The sequence below is a fragment of the Taudactylus pleione genome, unplaced genomic scaffold (assembly GCF_031769625.1).
Source record: "Taudactylus pleione unplaced genomic scaffold, aTauple2 ptg000810l, whole genome shotgun sequence".
In the NCBI taxonomy this organism is placed as follows: domain Eukaryota; kingdom Metazoa; phylum Chordata; class Amphibia; order Anura; family Myobatrachidae; genus Taudactylus; species Taudactylus pleione.
Window position 1 is genome coordinate 401,446 of NW_028285212.1, and position 16,981 is coordinate 418,426.

The following is a 16,981-nucleotide window of genomic DNA, read 5'->3' on the forward strand; positions in this document are numbered from 1 at the left end:
CGCTGAATTACAATACCCACGGCCTAGCGCCGAATTACAGTGCCCACGGCCTAGCGCCGCATTACAATGAGACACGGCCTAGCGCCGAATTACTATGATCCACGGCCTAGCACCGACTCCTGGTGGTCTAGGGAGGTATAAAAGACTTACCAATCCTGGGGCCTTTGGCTGAGATGAGCCTGGCCCATCCTCCGGGTGGTCTTCGCCGGAGGTGGAACAACTTCCGCCACCTTCGGGCTTCCTGCAGTCTTCACCTGGGCAGCAGTGGCCGGGGCTGGCTCTTTTGCGTCGCACACTGCTGCCCCAGGGCCTCCGGCGCCTTCTCCGTCTTCACTCCTGGTGGGCGCCGGTCTACGGCTCTTCGTCCGGCGTCTTCGTTCTCCTGTCTTCGGGAGCTCTTCCGCGCTCCGTCCCGGCCGTCGCACCTCTCCTCCCCTCCTCGCGCCAGCTAATTCAAGCCGACGCCAGGGGCGGGGTGATGACGCGGCGAGCTACGATTGGCTCGCCGTGGCCATCCCCTGCTGGCTGCCGATCTGTGAGCCCTGATTGGTTCACAATCGGCGCCACATTCAAAGGGGCTCGTGCTGATTGGCTGAGTCTGAATCCCCCAAGATTCAGACTCGCCATCACGCACGTGGAGTAGCGGCGGCAATCCGCCGCTACCTCCACGCCCGCTGCGCCGGATGGGGGGCAGGATCAGGACCGATCCTGGCCGGCCGGCTTGCGGATGGACCCCGCCACACTCTCGAACGGGGCTGGGATCTCTCCGGATCCCACCCCACTCTGATGCCCGGGGCTCCCGCTGCCCCAAGGCACCCCCACCATCCAGGCGTGGAGGGTGAGGATGCCTAGTAGCAGGGTGAGTGACCGCACTGGTACACTCAGCCCTGCTACACTAGCAGTGCTCCTTTTTATTTCTAGTGTAAGTATTTTTAGCAATTCTCCTCTACCTTTTAACGGTTATGCTAACAACTTGTTCTCTAGTTAATGTGGTTGGAAGATGCAGTCATGTCCAGACACACATTACCAGCATGCCTGATGATATTCAGGTGATTTCCCCACCATGAATGCCAGGAAAAGGGAAATGGAGGAAAAAAACTTGAACACAAGATGATAGAGATATAAATTCCACAGTATTACTGTACAGGAAACCTAATCAGGGTAATATAATAACACAAGTGAAGGTGCTCCCCCGAGAGTGTATTCACATTAGTAGAACGTCTCGGGAGAAAAAGAAACTCTCATTGTTTTGGGGGCACTCAATTGAAATATTACATCTAAAACATATCCTTTATTGGATATGTATTAAGAAATAACTGCCACATTTCACACATCAGAAGCAGATCCTTATAAAAAAGAGAAAGTTAAAAGAATCATTTCACATAAGAGAAAGCTGGTGAAATATAACAAAATGATAATTCAACAGTCATGGTATAATAACCAATTATTGCTCAAGATATACCACAATCACGGTATAATAACCAATTATTGCTCAAGATATACCACAATCACGGTGTAATAACCAATTATTGCTCAAGATATACCACAATCACGGTGTAATAACCAATTATTGCTCAAGGTTTACCACAAATAAAGGTACAATGACCAATCAGCAGTTACAGTAATGTTCAGTTATCACATATAGAGGGTGTGATAGGATCATTGGTAAAGTGGTCTGTGGCAGGTACATTTGTCCCAGATTCCTGTCTTATGTGTTTTAAACCCCCAGGAGAAAGTCTGCAGTGTAGCAGGCTTGAGTCTCGGCTTTTTGAAAAGCCGGTTTGGGACCTGGGGGTTGTGGGTGAGAGGAGAGGGAGGGCTCCACCCACGGCCACTCCAGGTTTTGGTTCTCGCAGCCTGGTAACAGGCTTGTTAGGGTTTCCACCTGAGAGTGGCCAATATAAGCCTAGTGTGTTGAGGGCTGATTGTCTCACCTGGGAGAGCAGGCAGGGAGTTTGCTCAGAGACACTTGGAAACCTAACCGTGAGTGTTGTGCTGTGCTTTTGTTGCTGGCGAGGGCATTAGGCCCTGCCAGGTTCTGGTAGTGAGGGAACTACCTGTGAAGTTAGTGCCCCGACAGGGCTAGGATTTATATTTATGTTTTCTTTATATTTCTGACATTGTACAATAAAGACTGGCGCCGACCAGCTTGTACTTGCATCCAGACTGGTGTGCTGCTTCCCTGCTGCTGTGTGTGTGTAAGGAAGGAGTCCTCTACCCAGGAGAGGGACCCCCTAACCTAACTGTGTCACAAGGGGTATTCAATATGAAACGTTAACTTCACTGCCGAAGTTAACGTTTCATATCGGAGTTTTTTTTCTGCGTTAAGTCTGGTGCGTGCTCCCGCTTATCCACGTATTCAATATAAAATTAACAAAAACGGGAAACTCCGAAGTTGGATTTGCGTAAAGTTACGAATGTTTCCTTAAAATAATTGTAAGACCCCCCTAAAGTTGTAAAAACATGAGGGATAACTATGGGTACCCCCGTCTTAGCCTTTAATTGAAAGTCGGGGAATTAAATAGCAGCAGCAGGTGCTTTTTTCCCCGACATTGAAGAAGTGATGCAGAAGAGCACTTAGGTTATTTTTTTCGGTTTTTTAAGTGGTCCCATCAAATTTGGGGTACATGAAAATGGGTACTAGCATATTTTGATGTCCCTAAAGTAAGTTTTTAAAAATTCTGCATTTGTGCACCTGCCGCTATAATTCTATTCTAGAAAACACCTGCCGCATACATGCAGAATAGCCCTGAACCTATTTGCCTATTGTTTAACAATTTTTTCCCTTTTTTTTTTTTTTTTGCACCCCAATTTTTTTATAAATTTTTTGTGGTGTCCCTATTTTTTTTTAAACTTTTTTTTGACACCGTTCTTTTTTAAATGTCAATCTCAGGGGTGCAGGATATTTTTTTTAAGCCTGCACCCCTAAACCCCAATTCTGCACTTTTTTTCGACACCTATTCAATGGTGAAAAGTTATCACCGTTTTTTATCAAAGACTTTTCAAAACTGCGATAAGTCTTTGATATTGAATACAGTGTAAAACTAAAACAAGTGATATTAACGCAAAAACGATAAAAAGTGCGATATTAACACAAAAAACACCCATATTGAATACCCCTATTAGTGGTCTATTTACGAAGCAGTGTTAGGAAGAGTGAAAAGTGATAAGTGAAGTGATAAGGTGCCAGCCAATCAGCTCCTAACTGCCATGTCACAGACTGTGTTTGAAAAATGACAGTTGGGAGCTGATTGGCTGGCACCTTATCACTTTTCACGCTTCACTTTTTACTTCTCCTAACACTGCTTAGTAAATAGACCCCTTAGTAGTCACAGTGACAAAAGCATAACAGCGTATGTTGCTGTATTCAGGAGAAATTTCAGTCATAAATATGAATAACATGTCTCCTGAGGTAAATGTGTGCATCAAAGGACAGCAAAAAATCTGCTTCAGGTACCCAAAACAAATTATTTTCAGAAAAATAAGTAGAATTATATAAGGATATAGACTACTCCCTTTACACAGTGGCTGGGTAGCAGCTGCTGCATATCATTATAGCCAGTAGTGAATAACATGTGAGCGTTCTATCCACACAACCAGGGGGGGGAATAAGTACTTTGAGCATCAGCTGTTGGATGAAGTCAGTGGTAAGGGACCTGATAATATTGCAGGAGCGTACCCTGACTATAATCCAATGAGTGCCCATAGCAATATGAGGGAGATACAATTGCAGAAAGGTATATTAGTAACACAGTATTAACCTGTGCTGCTGCCACTCATTTGCCTGATGGTAGTGGTGAGTGGCTAAGCCCTTTATAAGTGATAGGAAGAAAGACGTTTAAGCTGTATTAGTGACATTAACGGTGGATAAAGTGGTTTCCTGCGGCATTGCAGAGACACAGGATCTCTCCCAGATAGGAAGTTACATTGTGCACTAGGAAATAGGGGAAAAAGAGAGGGTACCTGATCGCTATATAAATATGCAGGAAGCTTGATACATCATCCTGACAACACTTGGGCGGGGTATTCATTTGCTAAATGAAATGTTATAGTACGTTCATGAGGATTGCAAACTAGGGATGAGAGGTTCGGTTTTGGCTCGGATCTTCCCGCCAAGTTTGGATCTCCGAACGAGGCAAAACGTCATCTTTCATGGACTATTATGATATTTTGCATCTTTCTGAGACCAGAACTTGGTGGGAAGATCCGAGTGAAAACCAAACCGATTTTCACGCAGTTGAGCGATTTACCAGTGGTCTGAGCATGTGTCACAGCTGCATTGCTCACTTGGCGAATGAATTGTGATCGCGCTCACCGTGAGGATCACTCGCAATTGATTGACAGGATGAGATCGTTTTGTGGGTGGATACGGAGTGTGCTGACCAAAATGCGGGCGTGCTGGGGCGTTTCCAGGGTGTGTACTAGCCAGCGTCTGCGATAGCCTGCGCAAAGAACAAAGCTCCAGTGTCTTGGAAAAACACGGCCATTCTGAGTGAACCGAGGAGTCGATGTTTTCAGGACCTGCATACAATGCTGCGTTTGTGTTCAAGGGCTCCGGTTGGCATCTCAATACAAATTCCGCTGGCTGATGCATTAGCATAATTGAGCAATTGCTAAGCAGCAAAAGTCTCATATACATTTGCATGAGCGCACAGCTCTGGATCAGGCCCAGAATACCATTGTGTACAGCCCCGCTCACTGTGGCAGGTGAAATGCTCTGTTCCTTGCACAGTCCGGGGATGGTACAATTCTCTACTTTTATTAACTGTATATTTCCTTCTTAGTTATCAGTATCTGAAGAAAAGTGGAAATTTTGAGCGGTCGGCAGGACTACAAGCGGGAGTTGATACTATACAGGTTAGAGGAAGATGCTGCAAGGGGCTCATTAGTGGGTTTAATAATAATTACTTTACATACAGGTGACTGTCGTACATTTAATTTGTGTGTCTTTGCAGGACAATCATAGCATTGTGTTCCTGTGTGACCTGCACATACACTTCCCTCTCTCTGTGCTGGACAGTGTAAGGAAACATTGCGTAGAGGGACGTCTAGCCTTTGCCCCTATCGTAATGAGGCTCAGCTGTGGGAGCTCTCCATTACATCCCAAAGGTAAGACCATAACAAATAACTGACTCTGCACTGCTCAACAAACGCTGTTATGTTTAAACTGTTAGGATAGTCTGTAGAAGTATAAATACGCCGGCCTCTGCTTTCCACAAGCCTCGCCTGATTCCACAAGATTGCCTCACTATATAATACTCTTCCTCCTCCTGCCTGTGAAATACTTGTCCCCTATATTTCATAATGACCTTCTTTTCCCATGCTGTCTGTTTATCCATGCAGGCTACTGGGAAGTAAATGGCTTTGGCCTATTTGGGATTTACAAATCAGATTTTGATCGTATCGGTGGTATGAATACTGAGGAGTTTAAGGACCGCTGGGGAGGAGAGGACTGGGAGCTGCTAGACAGGTGAGATATAGATGTCTGTGTGTGTGTCTGTCTGTCTTCCCATACCAAACTCTTTGGAACCAGCCTAAAGGGGGTTTTCAATTAGGTGCAGGATTTACCCCGCAGCTAATTGAACACGCTGCCCAATGTAATTTGCTCTAGGAACCCCATGGGCTAAGCTCTAAAGGGCAGACGCTTCCTCACGACTTCAGGAGCTGCGAGGAACAATTCACATTAAAATGCAGAATCTGCATTTAATGTGCGAGGAAACCCACAGATTCCAGCATCTTGTGCGGAAACTATGGGTTAGCGCGCGTTAAGACAGGGTTTACCATGAGGGGGAAATGCAGAATAAATGAATAGCTCTGGACATGAAACCTGAAACATTTTCCTCCCCTAATGGGATGATTAGAGGGGAAAAAGGACGCACAGCTTCCCTGCTGACCAAACCCAACACTTCTCTGACAAGGTCTTTTCAGCAGGCATTTACATTATGTTGGGTGAAACGTCACCCATCACAGATTCAAATCAGCCTTGTGTAACATCATTTGCAGAGAGCCAATACTAATTGCAGTTTTGCCATGATTTAATTGTTTTAGCTCTCCTGCTTAAAGGGGTTGTCCATTCAAATACTCCCCTTATTACTCCCCTTAGTGTGATTGTTCTATTTTAATTGACACTAATGTCCAGGCAATCCAGCGCTAGTGAAGACATTGTATGTAATTCCCTTACCTTCTCCAGCCTTAGTGAAAACTGATTTGATCGTTGTGTAGAGCTGTCTTTCTAAGCAGCTATGCAATTCCGTCCATTTAAAATGCAAACGCAGAAGGAGGTGTCAGACACTATGTATTCCCGCAACTTGCATACATTGTGAGTTACATGTATATGGAGCTTGCATGTGAATTCCTTTGATATGCCCCTCCAAGCGTAGTGGGTTGCAAGTACGATACAGTAAAGGCATGTAAGCACATGTTAGGGACTCCACTGAGAGATGCGTTTTATTTTGCGTTATATGGATTGTGAATATCTCTTGAGTCTGTCGCACGCAATGCCGATCTTCACATAGTTGAGTCCATTTTTTTTTTTTTTTTACGCAAATGCGCAAAAAATTCTGAAAACTGTGGGCGTTTCAGTCCTTGCACATTCAGCCAAACTGATGTACACCAGGGAAGGAGTATATGTGCTACTTGCATAAACTTGCAAATAGACGCTGCTCCGTGTGGATTGTGTGTGTGCCTCAGAATCGGGCCCTTTGTGTCTACATAAACAGGGTGCAAGGTGTGGAGTTGATGGTGATGACTCTCTCACCTGTGCTCCAGACACCTTTATACACTAGGCTTAAGGCTGCATGGAAATGGAGACATGGAAACTCAAGCATGCAGATGCATCTCTACTGGAGCAACTTTACGTTCAGCTCTGCTGTGTACAGAGGTTCTGTTACAGACTTCACGGGGGGATGTCTCCTGGCCACGATGCTTCATGTTTTTTATCCTGTGTACTGTACCAACATTTCTCCATAGAGGACAATGAAACCTGTTTGAACTTCTTTCATTCATTCCCCTGTGAATAATGGATTCAGCGAACATGAATACCTTTTGTACACAAGCCCTTGAGCTCACTTTTTGAAGGCTGTATTCTATTTGGCACATACCTATTATCAGAGAGCAATGAGAAATGGAAGCCTTTGTAGCTGGGCAGCAAATTACTAACCCACCCTGGCTAATGCCAAATCAGGTGCCAAAATCAATAAGAGGAACATGATTGCTGAGGTGTGGTCATCCGTCAGTCGCTGGCACACTCAGATCTCCGCACCAGGCCGTTGGTGACCTTTCTTTTCAACTATTTAGAAGCAGTTGAAAAAATTTAAAAATAAATACACATATTAAAAACCGTGTAAGTAAAAACTGAAACGTTAATGCACGTTGTCGTCCTATGACTTTATTATTCTATGCCTGGAGTGTCGCACCTTCTATTGTGTGTGTATGTGTATCTGTATATATATATATGTGTGTGTGTGTGTGTGTGTGTGTGTGTACATATATATATATATATATATGTATATATATATTGTGACACAGTTAGGTTAGGGGGTCCCTCTCCTGGGTAGAGGACTCCTTCCTTACACACACACACAGCAGCAGGGAAGCAGCACACCAGTCTGGATGCAAGTACAAGCTGGTCGGCGCCAGTCTTTATTGTACAATGTCAGAAACATAAAGAAAACATAAATATAAATCCTAGCCCTGTCGGGGCACTAACTTCACAGGTAGTTCCCTCACTACCAGAACCTGGCAGGGCCTAATGCCCTCGCCAGCAACAAAAGCACAGCACAACACTCACGGTTAGGTTTCCAAGTGTCTCTGAGCAAACTCCCTGCCTGCTCTCCCAGGTGAGACAATCAGCCCTCAACACACTAGGCTTATATTGGCCACTCTCAGGTGGAAAACCCTAACAAGCCTGTTACCAGGCTAAGAGAATCAAAACCTGGAGTGGCCGTGGGTGGAGCCCTCCCTCTCCTCTCACCCACAACCCCCAGGTCCCAAACCGGCTTTTCAAAAAGCCGAAACTCAAGCCTGCTACACTGCAGACTTTCTCCTGGGGGTTTAAAACACAAAAGACAGGAATCTGGGACAAATGTACCTGCCACAGACCACTTTTCCAGTGATCCTATCACATATCCCCCCCCTTTGTTTCGACCTGTGGGGCGGAACAACTGAAGCCCCCAAACAATGAACGCGTGACAACGCGTCAGCATTGGCCAGCTGGCTTCCTGGCCTGTGTTCCACTGAAAATGTAAAAGTTTGTAACGCCAAGAACCATCTTGTAATTCTCACATTACTGTCCTTATTTTCAGACATCCACTTCAGAGGGGCATGGTCAGTGATCAATTTGAACTTTCTTCCGACCAAGTAGTACCTGAGAGCCTCTAACGCCCACTTTATGGCCAACGCCTCCTTCTCCACTGTGGCATAGTTTCTCTCATGTACATTCAACTTTCTGCTAAGATAGAAAATAGGGTGTTCCTCACCCTCCTTGTTCTGGGACAGGACCGCTCCTATACCTACTTCTGATGCATCGGTTTGTACTATGAATTCCCTTTCAAAATTAGGAGTCATCAGGACTGGTTGGGAACACAACGCTACTTTCAACTCCTGAAAAGCTTTCTCTGCCTCAGGACTCCATTCTACCATGACTTTTTGTTTGCCTTTGGTCAGGTCAGTCAGTGGGACTGCCATGGTGGCAAAGTTGGGTATAAACCTCCTGTAGTACCCCGTAATTCCCAAGAAGGCTCTCACCTGCTTCTTATTCAGAGGCCGTGGCCAGTTTTGTATGGCATCAACTTTATTGAGCTGAGGCTTTATCAGGCCTCTGCCAATGGTGTATCCCAGATATTTTACTTCCTCCATGCCTAGACAACACTTTTTTGGGTTGGCTGTCAAACCTGCCTTATAGATGGAGTCCAACACTGCTTGTACCCTGGGTAAGTGAGACTGCCAATCAGGACTATGAATGACCACGTCATCCAGATAAGCAGCCGCATACCGTCTATGGGGCCTTAGAATCCTGTCCATCATTCTTTGGAAGGTAGCAGGTGCCCCATGTAGCCCGAAGGGCAACATCTTGTACTGGAAGAAGCCCTCTGGCGCTGAAAAAGCTGTCTTTTGTTTGGCGCTCTCGGTTAACGGTACTTGCCAATACCCTTTGGTTAGGTCAAGAGTGGTTAAATACCTTGCCGTCCCTAGTCTCTCAGTCAGTTCATCCACTCTTGGCATCGGGTAGGCATCGAATTTTGAAACACTGTTCAACTTTCGGAAGTCATTGCAGAAACGCACACTCCCGTCGGGCTTTGGAATCAACACAATGGGACTTGACCATTCACTATGTGATTCTTCAATAACCCCTAACTCTAGCATATTTTTAATTTCTTTCGACACCGATTCTCTTTGTGCTTCTGGTAACCTATAGGGCTTTAGATTAACTTTAACCCCTGGGTCAGTGATGATGTCATGTTTAATGACCGAGGTTTTCCCAGGTACGTCAGAGAACAGCACCCTATTTCTAATCAGAAACTCCTTGACCTCTTGTTGTTGAATTGCCGACAGGGTTTTTGCCACTGTCACTTCGGGAACTAAGGGCCCTGGACTTACTGGAGGGTCTCGGACGGCCGACAGTACCGTTCTATCTTTCCAGGGCTTTAACAGATTTATATGGTATATCTGTTCCGGCTTTCTTTTCCCCGGCTGGTAAACTTTGTAATTGACCTGCCCCACTCTTTCTAAGATTTCAAAGGGCCCTTGCCATTTAGCCAAAAGTTTATTTTCCACAGTGGGAACAAATACTTAACACTCTGTCCCCAGGAGCAAAGCTGCGTAACCGAGAATTGCGGTTATATACCCTCTGCTGTGCCTGTTGAGCCTGTTCCAGGTGCTCTTTCACTATCGGCATTACCGCAGTAATTCTCTCCTGCATTTTAGAAACATACTCAATCACCATTTTGTAAGGACTAGACTGCCCCTCCCATGTCTTTGGCAATGTCTAGTAACCCCCTTGGGTGTCTCCCATACAACAAGTCGAAGGGTGAAAACCCGGTGGAGGACTGGGGAACTTCTTTTATGGCCAACAATAAATACGGCAATAAGTAGTCCCAATCCCTACCATCCTTGTCGACCACTTTCCTAAGCATGTGTTTTAACGTCTTGTTAAACCTCTCGACCAGCCCATCGGTTTGGGGGTGATAAACCGAAGTTCTTAACTGTTCGATTTTGAACAGGCGGCATAACTCTTTCATGACTTTGGACATAAACGGTGTACCCTGGTCAGTTAGTATCTCCTTAGGTATACCCAGCCTGCTAAAGACATGAACTAGCTCTCTGGCAATGGTCTTGGTTGACGTATTGCGCAACGGGATCGCTTCCGGGTACCTGGTAGCGTAATCCATTATGACCAGAATATACTGGTGTCCCCTGGCAGACTTCATTAAGGGTCCAACCAAATCCATCGCTATTCTTTCAAACGGCACCTCTACGATAGGCAATGGAACTAGGGGACCCTTAAAATGTGGCCTGGGAGCATGATACTGACACTCAGGGCAGGATGCGCAAAAGTCAGATACCTCTTTATGAAGCCCGGGCCAGAAAAACCTCTGCATTATTCGCTCAGTGGTTTTCTCTACCCCTAGATGGCCTGCCGTTATATGACCATGGGCCAGATCCAACACTGTTCTTCTGTAGGCTTTGGGAACTATTAGTTGTTCCACAACATCTTCCCCCTTCTTAGTCACCTGATATAACAAATCCTGACACATTGCCATGTGGGGATAGGACAAAGGACTATCGGGGTCTACGGGTTTACCATCAACTACTTTTACATTCTCCCTGGCTTTTACCAAAGTAGGGTCATTCAACTGCTCGACGGCAAAGACCTCTCTTCTGACCTCTAAATCAGGCAGACGATCACCTGGCCCAACAACACTTCCCACCTAAATGGGAGGCACATCAGTTGGCGGGCCACCGTCACGTTCCTCATTCTCTAGTTCGCCAATCATAGTAGAAAAAGGGAATAACTCTGACTCAGAAGAAACTCCCTCCTCCACTACATCGACAACCTTCTCAAATGGATCGGGGTTGTTCACCTCTGGAACAAAACGGCTTTCCCACAACTTCCAGAAGTGAGCAAAGTCTCTCCCCAATATTGCATCGTACACCAGACCATGCACCAAACCCACAGAAACTATAGCAGAGCCACATGGTGTCTCGATGTTCACCTCGGCCGTAACATAATATCGAGTATCCCCATGTATGCAGGTCACACCAACAAGTTTTCCCTGTATGCCTCAAGGGGTTCACCAGCTCAGCTTTTATAAGTGTCACCAAGCTACCAGAGTCTAACAGTGCCTCTACTCGGTTGCCATCTACAGTGAGTACACACATGTGCTTATCAGTCTCAGCCTGCCGGTCAGCCGTACAGGCTATCTGTGCAAAGAAAGATCCCCTGCGGTAGACATGAGCAGTATCACATTGCATAGGTTCAGTTGTAAGTGCACAATTAGCGGCAATATGGCCGAAGCCACCACATCGGAAACACTGAGTCATATTAATGTCTAGTCGTTTACGGGGCAAGAACCTTCCCGGCCTGGCAGGCCTGTCTCCAGGTTCTACACCCTCAGTCTTAGGTACATTCCACCGCCCAGCACCCTTCTCCCCTGGAACAGTCTTACCAGTGTCTCTGGGAGTTCGCCGGTGCGCCATCGGGGCTCGGTGGGGCATACTCATCAGCTCCTCAGCCGCCACGTACCTCTCCACCAGCTCGACCAACTGGTCCGCAGACTTAGGGTCTGCATGGCTCACCAACTTGCGCAGAGTCACAGGTAATGATCGCAGGTACCGGTCCATCACGACCCTTTCCACGATCTGTGGTCCCGTCAGCGTCTCTGGCTGTAGCCATTTTGAGGACAGATGGACGAGGTCATGCATCTGTGAACGTGGAGGCTTGTCCTTTATGGAACTCCCAGCGGTGGACCCGTTGGGCACGAACAAAGGTGGTGACTCCCAAGCGAGTTAGGATCTCCTGTTTTAGTTTTTTATAGTCCTTGGCATCAGCCAGGCATAAGTCGAAATATGCTTTTTGTGGCTCCCCAGACAAAAAAGGTGCCACCAGACTTGCCCACTGCTCCTTGGGCCAACTCTCCCTTTCGGCCGTTCTTTCAAATGCGGCGAGATAGGCCTCCACATCATCGCCCGAAGTCATCTTTTGGAGGAAGTGACTGGCTCGTACGGAGTGAGTGGTGGTGGGAGGACCAGTATTAACATCTCTGGGCCGGGCGACCAGGTGCTGTACCACGTCTCTTATGGCCTGGCTGTTTTCCGCTAAGGCCTGGCGGGTTTCCTCAATGGCGACCTGTTGTTGCCTGGCGGATTCCTGCTGAAGTTTGTTAGTCTCCTGCTGAGCCCTGGTAGCTTCCTGCTGAGCCCTGGTAGATTCCTGCTGAGCTGCTGTAGCTTGGAGCAAGGCCTTAATAATGTCCTCCATTTTGTCCTGGGGTGTAGGTTGGAAGCTGAACCTTGCCTCTCTGAGCATTGGCTGACGCCTCCTCTATGGGACTCCAAGGACACAGTGTTATTTCCACACTCACAAATTGGGTGTCTGTCCCTTTAATTTTTAAATGGAAAGTTTTCCTCTTGCTGCAACTTCAGTGTGTGTGGGTGCCCGCATTCTCCACCATATTGTGACACAGTTAGGTTAGGGGGTCCCTCTCCTGGGTAGAGGACTCCTTCCTTACACACACACACAGCAGCAGGGAAGCAGCACACCAGTCTGGATGCAAGTACAAGCTGGTCGGCGCCAGTCTTTATTGTACAATGTCAGAAACATAAAGAAAACATAAATATAAATCCTAGCCCTGTCGGGGCACTAACTTCACAGGTAGTTCCCTCATTACCAGAACCTGGCAGGGCCTAATGCCCTCGCCAGCAACAAAAGCACAGCACAACACTCACGGTTAGGTTTCCAAGTGTCTCTGAGCAAACTCCCTGCCTGCTCTCCCAGGTGAGACAATCAGCCCTCAACACACTAGGCTTATATTGGCCACTCTCAGGTGGAAAACCCTAACAAGCCTGTTACCAGGCTAAGAGAATCAAAACCTGGAGTGGCCGTGGGTGGAGCCCTCCCTCTCCTCTCACCCACAACCCCCAGGTCCCAAACCGGCTTTTCAAAAAGCCGAAACTCAAGCCTGCTACACTGCAGACTTTCTCCTGGGGGTTTAAAACACAAAAGACAGGAATCTGGGACAAATGTACCTGCCACAGACCACTTTACCAGTGATCCTATCACAATACTTGTGTGTGTGTGCGTATATTTATAATATATAGTGTGTGTGTGTATGTGTGTGTGTGTGTGTATATGTATACCAAAAATTACCCAGCACTCCAAGGACAAAAAAAAAAACTCATCTTGCTGCAGTGCCTTCCTTAGGAAATAATCCCCATAAATAGAAGGCAATAGAGAGGCGGCACTCAGCAGACTCTGTTATGAATATAAAATAGCATCCTTTATTCCTACGACGTTTCGGGGTGACCCCCCCCGTCTTCAGGGACAAGTAATGCAGAATGACAAACACAATAAACATTTATATAACCACCACACATCATTAGAACAATATTATCATACTCACCTGTGAGACGCCGCCGTCTGAAGCCCTGCTACTCGCTCTGCGTATTCGGTTAATGGAATACGTGGTGTATTGTTTTAGAAAAATAAAATTACATGAAGAGATGTCTGAGGTTTAAGCAAAATAATTTAAACCTTTGATATACAGGTATGGGAACCATTACATAGATTAGTAAAATTGATAAATATTGTAAAAAAAAATAGTGATAAACATTGCATTAATTCAAATAAGTTTATGTAATTGGGAGAACCTTGCCTAAGACTTACTAAACTATATTTAATTAGCCCTGTCTTTCCTCACCCTTCCCCTTGCACACACCCTTATTAGATTGTTAAGCAGTGCTCCTCACAGTGACTTGTGGAAGGAGGCACTTGGTAATGTCTGTGTGTGACGTTCTCAATGAACAGCCTCAATAAGTTACTTTGTTAGCCTGAAGTTCTGACATCCAGACCTAATATGTTATCAGATGAGAGATCCCACAATTTTTGGTCTAACCCACAAAATACAGTAGCTGCTACCACTGATTGTTGATGACAGGTATACATGAACCGTCTTATACCTCACCTGTCTTACCGAACTGTTTTTTGTTTTTTGTTTTTTTTAAATCAAGATAAAAACAACATGTTTGAATTCAAATCACTTCCTCCCATTAACTTCAGCTGTGTCTCTGTAACTTCCCGCAGGGTGCTGCAAAATGGGTTAGAGGTTGAGCGACTGCGTCTGAGAAACTTCTTCCACTACTATCACTCCAAGAGAGGCATGTGGAACACGCAGAGCCAGGAAACCGCTGCCAAGGACTGACGTGGGGATGAGCGACTCTGAGCCCAGTCTTTTTTTTGGACCCCTCCCCTGGTTTGTGTTCGCTCAGAGGGGCTGGCTGTTATGTTTAATAACCATGGTATTGCCAGAGAAACCTGCAGAGTTTGGACCCGCACATTCCACCCACTGCAGGCTGCTCTGGTTGAGATCTGAGTAGGCTTTGATACTCCGCAGGAGATGACTAATAAGATCAACCATCTAAATTTTTATACTTGAAAGGGGAGAAGTATCCTCCATATTCTGCCTAAAGGGAGCAGTGCTTCATAGGGACATGGTACTCTACAGTTCAGAACTGCTGATAACTAGGAGTAAAACACTCAGGGTTCTGCTGCTGCCAGAATGTGTTATTAATCGTGTGTTCGCAATGGAGCAGACTTATTGCAGAAATAATACAAACAGAATTGTACTTGCACTAGACACAGGTAACAAAAAAGTTGCTGTATGCTCTGTGCAGTATCCAGCTGTACTTGAAATAATTTGTAATGCATTATACAAACTGGCCACTGGGTGGCTCTGAATGACACCCATAGGAATATACATTACAATCTTGCATCATTAGCTATCAGTAATTGTCAAAGGAAACCAGTGACCGCAAGGTGTCACTGCATTATAGATAAATGTGTACTCTGTAGAGCAAGATGAAAGGGAATTAATTTGTAGCATAATATGTTTATGTCCTGTCCTTGGCTAGTTACAGCCACTGTATATTGTTCACCAATGTGCCCCTACACTAAGTACAGCCATTTAATATATGTAGGTCATTGTACAATATTTATAGCAATAATCTGATCGACTAAATGTTAGTTAACCCATGATAAAATGACAATGTGTCTTGTGGGTATAGGAACCCGTGAATACTAACAGGATTTTTTTTTTACTAGTCTTTGGTAAAATGGAATGCAAAACTAGAACTACTGAAATGCGCTTAAATAATAATAATTCATAATTTATATAGCACTTTTCTCCCAATAGAATTCAAAGCACTTTACAGTATTACAGATGGCAAGTCAGCCATCTTGGGTGTGCTTATTTGCTATTCAATATAATTATTCTGACCTTGCCCTATTACAGCCTAAATTGATTTGAATCGGTCCCATGACCCTGATGTTGAGAGGTAGCAATGGTAACCTTTGCGCCACCGTGCTGCTCCACTTGATAACTTTATTTATTAAGAAGTTCATAATACTAATGCTAGAAAATATTTATTAAAAAGTCAGTGAGGTCTGTTAGTAGATAAGTAAGGCAAATTTGTTGTTTTGTATTTAGGTGCCAGGTCTTATGGTGTGCTTGGGTGAGAAGATGTTTTTAGTGTAATTTCACTAGATCTAGAGCCAGCCTGTCTAATGGGAAAATGGAGAGGACAGGTCTATCGTTCCAAGTAAAACTCCCTCTAGGAGAGTCCCTGGCACCCAGTACCGTCATCTCCTGCGTAGATCCAGCCGTGCTCAGCAATTACAATGATTTCTGTGAAATTAAAATGTAGCAAGAGGTTTTTAGAAGTTTTAAATATTTTTCTTTTTAAACTAAAATAAAACCGTTTTCAGTTTGGCTTTTATTTATTTGTGTCTCCTTTTTAACTCTTTTCACATAAGGTGAATTTGTTTATTGCAGATCCCTGTCATTGGTCATTTGTTCCAAAAACTGAATTATCAGTGAAACATAAACCTCCAGACATGGGTTACTTTGTGACCTTCTGAACAACAAAATGCAGATGAATACAAACAAATACATAATTTTTAGGAAAAAAAGTGAAAATAAAAAACCCAGAACTACCTTGGGTCCATAAGTGCGTACACACCTAAACGAATACTGGGTCTGATTCATGGATTTACACTAATGCATTCGCAACTGCATACTCTCGCGGATCGCAGTTGCTACAATATGGTAATGCCTTCCAAAGCATAGTCGAGTATAGGGACGCTCTCGTATCCATTTTATAACGTATATAAAAACATCGGTACTATCAACGCACATCGGGCAGTCACGCAGCTATAAGTCAAGTCTAAGCAGCCACAAACACTGCAGGTCTCATGACACACAGAGAGCTCTCATACTCTTAAGGCAATCGCAATGGCTAATATATGCACGTCCGTCAAATGGCGTTTAAACGGTCAGACGCTTGAGTTTTTTTTTGTTTTTTTTTACCACCTGTTACGCACATTTTCTCCACTTATTAGTGTCACGTGACAGACCCCAGGAAGTACACTAGCAGGGCGGGTGCATGACAGTAAATCGCACCGATCTATTCTTCTCGCTAGTGCCGATGAGCAGTGGCCTCCTGGCCAATTCCGGCTCTATCCCTTCTGCTATCTTGTACTCTGTCGCATGAAGGCAATGTCTTTTATGGCCTTCCTTCCCATTAATTTCACATGCTATTTAGTCTGCTTGGCGCACAGGTTAGGTGTCAGATATTCAGTCTTGAATAACTCTGCTACTTGGACCCTGCTTGGCTCCCACTGTACCTAGTGCCTGTAATCCTCTTTCAGTGCCTGGTGTCCAGCTATCCTTATCTGGTTGCTTTATGTAACACCGATTGCATGGGAACT

At 45.2% G+C, this 16,981-nt stretch overlaps 1 protein-coding gene across 2 annotated transcripts in view; it reads left to right on the plus strand.

The window, feature by feature from the left end:
* Window positions 1-15,983, plus strand: part of B4GALNT4 (beta-1,4-N-acetyl-galactosaminyltransferase 4) — a 79,986-nt gene extending 64,003 nt beyond the window's left edge. For both annotated transcript variants that reach the window (XM_088458140.1, XM_088458141.1), the window contains exons 18-21: window positions 4,785-4,857; window positions 4,956-5,109; window positions 5,344-5,470; window positions 14,300-15,983. In XM_088458140.1, the coding sequence (XP_088314266.1) occupies window positions 4,785-4,857; window positions 4,956-5,109; window positions 5,344-5,470; window positions 14,300-14,417 (472 nt within the window). In that variant the 3' untranslated portion in view covers window positions 14,418-15,983. The remainder of the gene's footprint in view (window positions 1-4,784; window positions 4,858-4,955; window positions 5,110-5,343; window positions 5,471-14,299) is intronic.
* Window positions 15,984-16,981: the final 998 nt, after the last annotated feature.